Source organism: Branchiostoma floridae, chromosome 3, assembly GCF_000003815.2.
Source record: "Branchiostoma floridae strain S238N-H82 chromosome 3, Bfl_VNyyK, whole genome shotgun sequence".
NCBI classification, from domain to species: domain Eukaryota; kingdom Metazoa; phylum Chordata; class Leptocardii; order Amphioxiformes; family Branchiostomatidae; genus Branchiostoma; species Branchiostoma floridae.
This window is the reverse complement of record NC_049981.1, coordinates 20704479-20718047: the sequence shown is the minus strand read 5'-3', so window position 1 is coordinate 20718047 and position 13569 is coordinate 20704479. Positions and strand designations below refer to the sequence as shown.

Sequence of the window (13569 nt, the reverse complement as noted above, 5' to 3'; positions counted from 1 at the left end):
CCGGATGGACGACATAACTCATTTGGTTTGTGGTAGCTTCAAGAGATCTTGAAATGATTAGATTTTGAGTTCCATAGCGGCTTGCTACGGTACTGCAGCGGGAATTCCAGTCTTGATATCTCAAGTTCTGGACATGTTACGGCCGTGGTTTTTGAGTCGTAGATATTCCTTGGGAAAAAGACTGAAGCTAAAAGCACAACCCGCCGTTCGTGCAACTGCGTGGTGTCTACCTACAAAAACGCGGGCAATCTTTTTTTTTTATCCGTAAGTGCTAAGTACCGTCTCCGTACGAAATCGTACGGAATCCAGCAAATTCGGGAGCACGCAGAAACGCCGTAGCACGTTAAGTTCGTGAAAAACTTTCTCTGCATTCGGGGTACGAATTTACCCCCATACGAGCCAGTATGGGCGACGCGCGTGCCCCGTACAGCGAGCAGAGAAAGTAAGGAAGCCGTACGTACGCAGCAATGAGGAAATTTTATAAATCGTTCCAAGATATATATAGGACTATTTGAACCTGTAATTCAGAAAGAAAAGAATGTGATAAATCAAGATTATGCAAACGATTAATGAGAAATACAGTCGTAAATGTTAAAATCACATGGCGAAGGTACATGGGGTCATGGAACTCTAGTGCAAAAATATATTGCTTTTCAGCCGGCACCATAGGTGCTGCCATATTGCAATTTTGACGTCATGCATGCGCCATTATGTTTCCATTTCCGGTTGATGACATCACGTGTCGGCCGACGCGTTGAAATGTTCATCAGATTGTTAGCCTGGTATCCATTCCTATTGTAGCCATCGTCTGCACACAGGCCTATCTAAACCCGTTAGTAACTAATTAGAGGTCCGTGCGAAAACTGCAACCTTTGACCTTAGTTTTGGCTAATGAGACAAGCGTTGACTCCAGAGATATTTGATACCTCAGGGCAAACCTGTCCATATCTGCCAAACTTTTGTCAACCACCCTTCGTCGTGACACATCAGTTTCGCAGGCACGTGGCGACAGTTGGTTATATTACGTGGGGTAATTTATCACACCTAACCTTTACAAATTTAAATTCTATAGTTGTTTAAAGCTATCTAGTGAGTGAAGACCGTCATTGAGTTACTTCTAATGTCTGCAGCAAACTAGAGCGAGATCACATGACTGCTTTGGTGTCGTTTATCGACAACCATCTATCTCGCGATAAGAGGAGGTTTACACAAGACCCGCGTACGATAAGGGGAGAGGAGGTCAAAGGAAAGGTTGGTGCCAAAATGCCGAAGTTACCAGGGCCAACGTCTGCTGAACTTTTGACACCTAACGCGGCCTCCGAGGTTACCTGGCAGGCTTATGGTATCGCTATCTATGCCGTGGGTAAACCGTACCACATTAGGAACGGTACGTGTTGACACAGCGGGTAGCAGAGTTAAACGTTAACTTTAAAATTAAAGAGCAAGTCTCAGTGTGTTCTTGCCGACGTATTTACCACCATTCTCAAGTATCTGAGTTGGGCAGAACCTTCGCCGGTCCATACCTGCTGCATCACCCTGTAAGTAACACTTTTCTATCAATTTTTTCACGTCATTACATAATAACGTTTGACAACATGGTAGAAGATCAGAGTTGAACTGAAAGGGAGACGACGGGAGCCAGGCTCTGTAAACCACTAGACGTGTTGCCGTGCACGGTAGGCAGTGTAAACTGGTCTCGGCAAAAGCCAATATACCGAGTCAGACTCGGGACAAACTTATTTGTCAGGCGCACAGCTAGACCTGTCTCATTGATTTGGTGTTGTTCTACATGTACATGTATAGTCTAAATGGCTTGGGTTTGACCTTTGTTCTGACGCCGTTAAGTTCCGACACCCTATGTTAGTGTTATGGTTAGAGGTATCGGAACATAGGAATATCGGGACATACTGGCGTATTGGAACAAACATTTGTGTGTAACCAATGCCGGTAAACAGGCCACCCTCCCCATGCAAAAATTGATTATCAGGTCAACCGTGAGTAATGTTGACTGGTCTGTTTACCTTCACCTTCGCACAGAGAAGTACAGTAATTTGTTTTCGGGGCTGCACGTGTTTGTGTGTGTGTGTTTTCGAACAACATTACTCGAGAAGCCGTGGATAGATAGATCTTTTTGACATTTGGTATGTTGTTAGGTGTTGACAAAATGAAGAAATCATTAGATGATACCCCCGGTGACTTTCCGTGGTACTACATCAGTACATCTGATTTTGGTATCCCATGTTCTGCTCTGGACATGCTAATCAGTTAACTCAGGAGCTAACATGCATCATTTACAAGGGGATTCTATAAATCCCCTGCGTTCCATGGCAGCAATTTCAAACATATGACAGCTGTAACTGAAAAAGAGAGGAACATCAACAGATATCAACCATGCAAATGAAGGCCTTATTTAGAAAATAAATGTCAACATTCTACTGGTAGAATACTATGACCGTCAATGGCTGGAATTTCATACCTGCGGAGTTTGGAAGCTAACTAAAAGTGAACATCATCGAACATGAATCAGGCAATTCAGTACCATATTTACACAGTTAACAAGAGTTCGTTGACCTCACACCTCCCTAGAATATATCTAACCCCCATTTAATTGCATTTGTTTGTTAATAAGTATCATCCAAAGGACCTTTATGTTTTGCCTGACTACATATTTTCAGAAACACGAACAGACTACACACCCTTATTGGTGAGTGGAATAGCCTACCGCCAGGCTCCCACTGCCTGAACACATATGAATGTAGCCTGTCCTTGCCCTAACATAGCCCCAAACCAACTGAGAAGCAACACAACAGATGTTGGAGGGAAAATTGCCACCAAACTTCTCTCCAGTCTCGCCCAGACTGAAACCATTTCTACAATACATTAAAATCTATGCATCACCAAAAAATCCAGACCACAGCTTGTCCAGGGCCAAAGATACCAAAACAGGAAGCCCAAATTCAGTACCAAGGTCAAACACTAGGACGCCCAAAATCAAACCTCAGTGCCAGGTCAACAAACACATCTGCCAAGTTTCATCCCAGTCACACATCAGCATGCACGCGTGCGCGGATGTCATCCGTATAATCGAATCAACATGGCCCTGTGTCACGTCCGGACACAATGTCAGTCTATCCAGGCCACAGCATAACCTTTATGGGGAAAAACGAGCCAGTGAAATAGCGACCTATAGTTAACGTAATACCTATGTAGACATGTATATATATGTAAAAACAATTCAATATCTACGAGATAAAATTCAGAGATTACTTCCTACTTTTTCGAGTGACATTCATCACTTTTCATCATCATTACTAGAATGGACTGGCAGGGCAAATTGATACTAATATGACTAAAAGGAAAAACGGTTAAACATGTCAATTCACAAAGGGACTCTCAAAAATTGTATGCAAATGTCAATCATATACAAATCATGTGTGGATAGCAACCTTACTTTGTAAAGCGGGGGCCCATGTATAGGATAGTTCTACGAGAAGTCCTCCGGACCGGTTTAAGGTGGGATTTTTCAGTTAGATGTACAACAATGTAGAAGTATTTCTTTTTGTTCTGACAGTACATTCTAATGACGCGGAAGAAGAGTGATGGATATCACTCGAAACATATGACACTAAGCTCCGAATGCTAGTGCTAAAGTGACTTCCAGTTGAAGATGATTGAGTTGTCTTTAAACACTGTTTACCTGGACGTCTAACCTTCATAAACAACGCCTCATTGCATCTTCTATCAATACTGTATAACCTATAATCTAACCAGAATTCGTTGACCTAATCGTCATCGACATAACTTAGAATCTACATGTAGATTTTAGTAAACAAGCCCGGCTTTCGCTGAAGTCAGAACGCATGTGCGGTGACAGGAATTCCAGGTAATATGTCAAAGGGTAAGGCACACAAAAAGTAAACAAAACCCGTCTGGACGTTGTTATGCAAATCGAACCAATGATCAAAACAAGGACTGTTTACTTTTTGTGGGCCTTACCATTGACATATAACCCAGAATTCCTATCGCCGCACATGCGTTCTGAACTCTGTGAAAGGGCTTATGCAACACTTTGCCCTATACTGTAACGCTTCCTGTTACAGCTGTTGTACAGTGCAGCCTTAACTTGACGTAGCTTGCCTACCCTATTCAGGATCTCCAATACTGAAGGTCACTAAGTGCAGAGATGGAAAGAACACTGTGGATAGGTGTTCTTACTGTACTGTGTGGGCTTGCCGCGTCACAACATGACGGCCACGACCATGAACATGGACAAGACCCTTTCACCGCCGTTCTGCACCTACTGGGGGGAGACGAAAACCAGAACTTGACGTTGGACATGTCTACTTCGCTCGTGAAGACGATGTTGGACCGGGTGCGCTGCCTAAGACTGGAAGCCGACGAGGATAGAAATTTCACCTGTGCCGAGGTAAGATGGACACAATGTTGATCGTACGAAAGTACCAGTAGCTGTACATTTATAGCGTATATAAAGCTTATTCTGTCAATCAATTCTTTAATCCTATTACAGTAGAAGCCGTTTAATTGCACACCCCATTAGCCAGTGTATTTCGTGCAATTTTCCAGGTGGTGCAATAATGCGAAGTTATCCAGCCTGGCTGGACAGCACCGGTTTGGGATTTGGGGATCCGTGCGGTAATCCGTCGTGTAATCAACTAGCTTCTACTGTACCCATAAGTTTTCCACAATATGTATTGGGTACTGATACCTGTCGACGCAAACCCCTCTAGGTTTGGTTTCTACAGGTATTTAGCCTCATCCCCAGTGGAGCTTTTCGGCTCGCCTTTGCTCTATGTTTCCTCGGTCTCCAAATCACACCTGATCTCTCCGACGATGACCCCATCAGAAAACAAAAATTGTACAAAAAAGCTAACTCATTGATCTGAACGCTCAGCAGCTCTGCTGAGGCGAAGCGAACCCCCTTCTTATCACATTACTCTGCGATGTGCATTACGCACAGTTTTGGTATAATGCAGGTGCGCTACAGAGTCTTCGTGTAGTCTACCATGACGTCATTAAAATCACCCGAAGTCGCAGCCTAGGCCCACCAGAAACAGTTTTTGCACAGTTGGGAGTTGACGCCCTCGACGCCAGGAGGCGAAAGTTTTTGCGGCTTTCCCCCTGGGATCCTGGCGCCTCGGAACGCGTGTGATGCAATGGGAATTCGAAGTCTTCTCTTCGCGACATTTTGGCGCAAATTGCCATCTTGTACTCACAGCATGAGATGCCATGTCATAGCACTGCTTTTGAGTAGTTATTGTAGATGCTTGTACTGTACCTTTTTCATGGACCACTGCACCTGAAGTAGATAAATGGATATTCACATAAAATCACATAGAATTGGGTATCTAGTACACATATAGCGTTAACGGTAATTGATAGAAATACTCAATACACACAAAGACTCGCTACTGTCTGTGAACGAAGATGAAGATCTAGCAGTTTTGATCTGAAGGCGGAACATGCTTGCTAGGTTAAGGGGGGAATTTATGAGTTAGATTTAAACAAAGGTGATACAGTGTTCAACGGGCGGCGGTCATTTCAATTGACGGTTTGTGCCTATTTGACAGCTAATACAGCAGATGCCATTTTCGTCTACATCTACTACGAATCACCATGGTCCCAATATCATTTCCGCCCCATTTCATTCAATTTCGTTCCATTCCATTCCATTTGCACTTTATGTACACCGCCACACTGTCGCCACACTGACGTCACTATACCTGTGAAGTATTGTCTGACTGCTGTGCCATAATGCAACAGCAAATTTACATAAGGTGTGGCGGTGTACAGAACGTGCAAACGGAATTGAATGGAATGGAACGAAATTGAATGAAATGGGGCCGGAATGGTATTGGGACCATGGTGATTCGCAGTAGATGTATATGAAAATGCCATTTACTGTATAAGCTTTCAAATACTCACAAACCATTAATCAAAATGACCAACGCCCGTTCTTGAAGTATCAATAATGTTGAAACATTCAGGTTACTATGCGGTTGCTGATTGCAGATGGAGATAACAATGGTAATGATTTACCACTACTGTACCTGGGTCGGAGACAAAGCAAACAGCTACTAACAACATCTTAATATATTATTGCCTCAAAGACGCAGGGTATTGTTACAATCACAAAAAAGTAAATAACATAAAACGCGATGTTGACCCAACCAGTGTGATTGCTGACGCAAGCCAGTCAGAAGTAGGCTATTTGTCTGTAGTTTATAAAAGTACCATGACTCGTGCTTTTTGAGCATTGTTAGATCCATATTGATTTACGACATCATGTTTGCACACGGCACACAAGTTTTGGCGCGTGTAGGGGGGGGCGTTTGCACACGGCACACAAGTTTGTGCGCGTGTATGGGGGGGGGGGGGGCTAACTAACAAAAGGAGAGGGAAAATTACGGCCCTTGGTGGCAAATGTGCAGATGTTGGCACATTGGCGCACTAAATCCGTGTGTTCGTTGCACATTTTTAACAGATTAGCCAAAGAAGCTCGGTGGCCGTCAACCCACCGGCATGGTAGGGTTCAAGCGTTAAGTGCCTTTTCCAAACACATGATGTCGGGCTTAGGTGAGTATCGCTGGGACCTACTTGGTTCTGAGTCTAACACTCTAGTCGTTGCTCCATGCAAACCAATCCCACAAAAAATACATTACTTAATGAATGCGTATGCAACTTTCAGATATATGAGTAACGACATGGTAAACATGCGCTGACAAGAGAACAAGACAAGGAGATTAACCAAAATACACGAGCTGACAGCAATACAAATCTTTTTAAAGGGAATTACACAAAGATGTCATTGTGTAAACCTGTCTATTGCCTATTGTTTTCACCAAGAGTTACAAGTATACATGTGGAATCATTTGTTTGTGCGTTTGTGTTGCGGTAAACCGCCTCATGGTGTAACACAGCAGGGATGTACTGCAGAGTACAATCTACAGATCCGTACAGATCTATTTGAACCACTCACACTGGGATGAGCCTCTACTGAAGTTTATGATGGCTTGTTCAACGAGCTCGAGGTCACCTTAAATACGGGACCTCCCTATCCGAACCTACGTACTGGTTTTTACCTGGCTTAAGTGACGACATTGCTGTAAAGTGGCTTTCCCAAGGGCAAGACAATAGGGGATTTGAACCCAAACGCCCTGCCAATCATTCACCTTATGCCCAAGTCTAGCTACCATTATCTTGTGTTGCGTGAAAAAGTCCTCCAGCGTAGAAGCCAGACGACTTTGTTGAAAAGTCTACTGTTCAGATATCCTAAAATGCAAGTCTGGGGAAATGTTTGAAGTCACGTTTTTACCACTCTATGGCGTTGGTTAACAATAGTCAGGGAATAGAAATCATTGAATCATACGACTCGCAGTGCTTACAGTGTGTTAACATTCTGCTATGGTGTATTTATTAGTACCACAAATAATGAGGAACCACAGTCAATTGTATTTGCTGTGTTTAAAGATGTCATAGATATGAACTAATCAAAATGTGCGATTCAATGTCAATAACATAAAGATTTGTTATCCATTATACCTTTTTGGTTTTGCCACAAAACGCTTCTTTGAGTACGTTTATTAAAATGAAACGAGTACTAATTACACACATGTACATAAAACACGTTTGTGTTTGGCAGTGTCTGACGGCCGATGGCTTGATTGAGCTATCTCTTGGCGGACCGACCGACATCGTAGATGAGGAAGGCTTCCACAAGATGGCCGTGGTACTGACTGTCTTTCTCACGGACGTGTCTGCGCACGGCGTCTGTACAGAGGACCCGGGGGGCAAGGGTTATCAGACGATGGAGGACAATCTAATGCGGTACACACAAAGCAAGTTTACTCTGAGCAGCTACCAGCAGGTCCTGAAGGACATCAACACCAACTACCGCGTGGAGAACTGGGGCAAGGTGAGATCACGAAACCAGAAAAATGTTTGCATGATGCATAGTAAGCGTCTCTAGTACTACAGTATAGTATGATATCAAAATAAGACAAAAACTAATTGTTATTTTCACTGGTAGGTTTTATTTACAAATATTTGTAATTGCAACCGTTGCTGACTTGTTTTTTGTATAATAAAAAACAGGCGTGACCAAGGCCTCTAATACATCTGTACACTACTATCTAAACAAAGGTTCGACTTTTAGGCATTTTTGTCGGACTTTCTATTTTCTACTGCTCTCTTTCTGTACGCCAGTACTAAAGTACGCCTGACAGTGTTTCACTGCAGAGTCCGTGTTTGAGGAACTCCACATCAACACCAGTGAAGCGAGCGGTGGGGCATCTTACGCAGAGCTGAGGGAGATAGCAGCAATCACTGTGGCTAACGTGCTGGAGGGGCTGTGTATAGGGGAGGCCGAGCTACCGGAGAAAAGCTTCTTCGTAGACAGTCTTTTCAAAAGTCTCAACGTAACCAATGGTACCATCACAGTTGAGGGTATGTCCTATTCAGTTCCTTTTGATAGATCAAAGTGCAAGCTATATAGAGCACTAACCATCACTCCTGTGCATGTGTATCTCCTGCTGGGAGAGCACTCTGACCGTGACAAATCTCACAATCACAGTCGAGGGTATGCCATTTTTAGTGCATTTTGATTGCTATAGGTCAGACTGCATACACTGCATATAGTTACACATCATAGAATGCTTCCCATATCCCTATCTCTGTCTATTGGGGGAACAACACTTTGACCGATGATATGTACTCACCATTTCCAAAACGGCGCTAGGTCGAGCAGTTGGCGGGAACGAATAGTATGATATGGAAGACAAGAAAACACAGGAGACGCTAACTATAAGAATATGCACAAATATGCAATATTTCTTGATACACTCTTTAATATTTCGATCTCGCAAACAGCCTGGTCTGGCCCGGGTTTGCGAATATGACTAAAGCATTAAACTTGTAGTATCTTTTAAAACGGACTATCATGCAATCATTCGTATTAGATCATCAACAGTGTTGTGTTAAGTCTTGTCTCATACATGTGCACCACAGCTCTTGAGCACATCCTGTCGGCGTTCGGTATCGGTGGGGAGGCGCCGCCTGAGCCGCCGGTGGTGGACGATGGGCACGACCATGCCGGGCACGACCACAGACGGAGGCGCGATCTGCCTCCGCTGACACGGGAGGACGAACACGATCACAACCATAGCCACGAACACACAGAGGACTTTCACCACACCGTGAGTAACGTTACATCTACTTTGTGTTGGACAGCATTACCTTGCGTGATGCCAAACGGGACTAGCCGTTTGAGTCCTAGCGACGACTGGGGCGGACCAAAGCAAACACGGCTGGACTTCATGTTGAAACGGGATGACGTCTGTAGTAAGGGTATACTGAAAGACTACATGTGTGTATGTGTCCCTGGTATTCTCAATCACACAACTCAGGTGCAAATAGATACATAGGTTAGTGACGCCCTCTTGGACGTTTAGCCAGAGGCCCCGAGTTTGAGGAGTCACATCTCGAGCACAAACTCACCTCACTTATCGACAAGAGTAGGCCTGTGGTAAATCCAGGTGTAAGTTGATCACGGCTGTCTTATGCAGCTTGTACCTAACAACATAACGTACAAAACTGGTATTTACCAAGGAGGCTAACCTGCTTGTATTTGCCAAAATAGGCAGTTTACCTGTTATACAAAACAAACATACAAAAAGAGAACACAGCGGTAACGTACACTTACGTCTTTGTACGCAGTGCTTCAATTCAGCCCAGTTAATGAAGCTGTTCCTGGTGGAGGCGGAGATGGGGGTTACCCGTGACCAGTTCAGCGCCATGGCACCGGCCCTGCTCCAGCAGGTCTACAGCGGGGTCTGTGTGGGGGAAACACCGACCCCTAACACAACGGCAGCTCCTGTTGTCGGAGAGCTCACCATGCTGGAAAGTAAGTTTGTTACCTTCGTACTGACAGTGACACCCCTGGGAAACGACTCCCCTAGCACATTATTCCCTCATTTTGTACAATTTCTACTATTTACAATCCAGCAATCCACGGAGCCTGATAGAGGTTTGGCAAATGCGTGTAATGTGACCGCAATGAAAAATCATAAGTAGTACACAAATTCGCAATTTCCTATCACAATTTGGCGCAGTCCAATGAGACACCCACTAAAGGGAACATAGCATCTGATTTGACGGCATCGAGAATACAATTAAGCTAGATTATAAAGGGAATATATCATCTGATTTGACGGCAACCAGAAATGACTTACCTTGTCCTCCCACAGAATACGGCTACGGAACGCTGTCTGTCTTCCTCATCAGCCTGTTGGCACTGATCGGCCTGTTAGTGCTGCCCATGGCTGGGTCCAGCGTCTACAAGTTCATCGTGCAGCTCGGGGTTGGTTTGGGAGTCGGGGCGCTATCGGGGGATGCCCTCTTGCACCTGCTACCACAGGTGAGCTCCAGAGTACTTCGAACAGGTGGAGTAAGGGACACTTGTATCTGACGAACCGGTGCAAAAATATGCTTATCAGTGGAGTACAGTACTAGATATCTGGACGTAAGATCGAGGGGTCACGGTTTTGATTCTTGGCATTCCTGGCTAGACAGATGCTGTGTCCATGGAAAAGGCGTTTTACACGAATGTCATCATCGAACCCAGCCCCCAGGTGTAAATGGTACCTGACTTCGGTTGGGGAAGTGAAAGGGGCGGGGTGAGTGGATTAACAGCCCTGGCCGCCCATTAAAACCCCACTGTTATTACGGCTATGGGACCTTTTCCTTTACCTTTACCTTAACTGGATATGCAGTTCTTTGATCCGCCTTTCAATACCATGCCCTAGACACAGTGGATTACCAACCCACTGTCCCTACAGCTATGGGACCTTTCCACGAAATCGTCTTCCGGGAGGGACGTAAAACGGGGGTCCCGTATTCGAGGAGGTGCCTCGACCACGTTAATCGGCCTCATTACTCATTGGGTACCTACTGGCTGGCAAAATACACCGGTTTTATTTACCTTTACCGGATATCTACATTACCTTTGTCCGTATCTCCCACCACAGGCTCTCGGACTGCACGGGGACCATGCCGCTCATGCAGACCACGACCACGGGGCAGAAGACATAGCCTACATGTGGAAGCTCCTGGTCGCCATGGGCGGCATCTATTTCTTCTTCGTCTTTGAGCGAGTGATGAGTTTCATCATGCCTGGTGGTCATGGCCACTCCCATGGACATCACGAGGTGAGGCCATCTATATCTGCATCTGTATCGCCGGTATAACCACCCTTCAGCGTAAAACACCAGTACAGAATTCTGTATATGTATAGCCAGCATCACACACACCCTCCGACGTAACACACCAGCTTCGCATCCACACGTCTCTTGAAAAATAGTAGAAATTGACCAAAGTTTACAGATGACATACAAGTGGAGTTAACCGACTAAAAAGTACAAGTACTGTTGGCGCCAACTGTACATGTAGGCCAGCTAATTCTTATGGCATTTCTAGCTGTTCGAACAATTTTCACTATTTATCCATAGACATGTGAAGCTTCATAGAGGCCAGATGTAGCTGGTGATATTACACTGAACAACCTGTCACACCTAAACTCTATACATCTAACTGTCTAACATTGTCTAAGGCTGTATGATAATGATGCTCCTACTTGGTGGCAAGTCATTAGAATCTACCTGGAAACGTTTAACCATCAGGTTTAACCATCCAGCATGGCGGACAATAGTTATAGCCAAGTGAGTACAAACATCCCACATTTTCCGTTCACCCAATGTAGGAGGAGCACGTGCATGAGGACGTGCAGCTGAAAAAGATGAGCAAACTTCCGCCGGAACCGAGCATGGGTTCCAAGAGCCTCTCTATCTCCAAGCAACAGTTGGTGGGTATTTGTAGTAATTTTAAAAGATCTGTATGAAAAGAGGTAGTGTACATATAGGACTGCTCCCCTGATTTGCTCCTCTCGTGTTAGGCCCACCGCTTATAAATGTCAAGCAACGGCCTCCGAGTCGAACTCACGGGGCCTGCGGTAAAATTTTCTTTGGGGCATGTTGGCCCTACAGCCGAGGTGCTGGCCTGTGTATGCTATGCCCAGGAAACATTCTGACGTCCAGGCTCTGTCGTTAAGGCCTGTGATCCATTGTTCTCGACGAGTTAGCGCTGGCAAGTCGTCAGCCAATCAGATACTCCCCCTCCTGGAGGGAAGGGAAAGTTACCAGCCAATCATGTTGCCTGTTGACCGTAGGCGGCAACGTGATTGGTTGGTGACAGGTGGCCAACGCTACCGGAGTAAGAAGCGGGCATGGCATGCGAGAGGCTGCCTGCAAAAATAGTTAAATCTTACACGTTTTATGATCACGTAATATTCCAATACCCATTTTGTCTTTAAAAAACAACGTATTACCTTCATTGATGACATGACATGACTGGACTGTTGCTGTAGACTAACGGACAAAGCACAACAACACTGGACGTGTTCCCCGAGATGTCAGGAGAGGCGGACACTCCAAACTGCTGCTCTGCAGGTTAGTGTGTTCACTGAAAACATGCGTGTGCATGTTTAGCATGTGCGTCTGTGTGTATGAGTGTGTGTGTGTGTTTGTGTGAGCACAGCTATCAAATGAAAAGGGGAAAAAAGACAAAATAGATGGATCGACAAAAACAAGTCGGAACCTAAGCTCTGCTCGGAGAGTACTAGTACCGAGCCTGATTCAGTAACCAAGCTTCTAAACAGCCCGTCCAACATTGCTGGCCTCTGGAAGGACCAGTTACATCCCGTACAGCATAGTTTGTGTTACACAGACGAGGAGAGTACCATACATCATAAGAACACCTGATCACCATTGACGCGTGCGATGTCCTTGTCCCCAGGATGCACCCCTACGGCGATGATGATCGTCTTCAGCGACACGCTGCACAACCTGACGGACGGGCTGGCCCTGGGCATCGCCTTCAGCGGGGACCTGGCTGTCGGCCTGTCCACTTCCATCGCCGTCCTGGCACACGAGTTGCCACATGAACTGGGTAAGTTCAAGCTAAAAATCCTTCAAAACATTTTTCTTCAATCAGTTCTTAGAATTAGTGCACGGTCACATCATGGATCCGTCATCATGGTGGGTCGCTGTATGTGACATGCATCGCATAACGGAAGCGTGTAATTAACCAACACAAGGGAAGTCAGATTTATCCAACCTTTCTCAAGATGGCTGACCCAGTTGCTCATGAAACGTGATGTAACAGACGCGTCCTGCCTCACGCCATTTTTTAAAACCCCTGTCCTACAGCAAGCTAGCGCTTAAATTAGCGAACGGAAAAAGTGTTGAGTGCATATTAAGAAATGTACACAAATTATGCCTAATTTTCTTAACTTTGTCTTTGACTTTGATATTCTTGTATCTACGTGTTACCGATGTGTACAGGTGACTTCGCCATGCTGATAAGGTGCGGCATGAGCTACAAAGGCGCCCTGCTGTGGACCTGTTCGCGGCCTGCTGGTGCTTTGTCGGGCTGTACATCGGACTGGCGATCGGAGCCAGTTTTGAAGTCAGGCAGTGGCTCTTCGCTATTTAGTCGGAG

The 13569-nt window shown here is 45.2% G+C and overlaps 1 protein-coding gene across 5 annotated transcripts in view; it reads left to right on the top strand.

The window, feature by feature from the left end:
- Positions 1 to 858: 858 nt before the first annotated feature.
- LOC118411580 (zinc transporter ZIP12-like) overlaps positions 859 to 13569 on the top strand; it is a 14685-nt gene continuing 1974 nt past the window's right edge. Inside the window, exons 1-11 of one of the 5 annotated variants that reach the window (XM_035813986.1) lie at positions 859 to 1030; positions 4151 to 4426; positions 7661 to 7933; positions 8244 to 8463; positions 9025 to 9212; positions 9733 to 9919; positions 10263 to 10432; positions 11043 to 11222; positions 11774 to 11875; positions 12437 to 12518; positions 12865 to 13017. In XM_035813986.1, the coding sequence (XP_035669879.1) occupies positions 4184 to 4426; positions 7661 to 7933; positions 8244 to 8463; positions 9025 to 9212; positions 9733 to 9919; positions 10263 to 10432; positions 11043 to 11222; positions 11774 to 11875; positions 12437 to 12518; positions 12865 to 13017 (1798 nt within the window). In that variant the 5' untranslated portion in view covers positions 859 to 1030; positions 4151 to 4183. Of the gene's footprint in view, positions 1031 to 1079; positions 1360 to 1402; positions 1539 to 4032; positions 4427 to 7660; positions 7934 to 8243; positions 8464 to 9024; positions 9213 to 9732; positions 9920 to 10262; positions 10433 to 11042; positions 11223 to 11773; positions 11876 to 12436; positions 12519 to 12864; positions 13018 to 13412; positions 13542 to 13569 lie in introns of those variants that run through there. The other 4 variants (XM_035813985.1, XM_035813983.1, XM_035813984.1 and 1 more) reach the window with 4 other exon arrangements.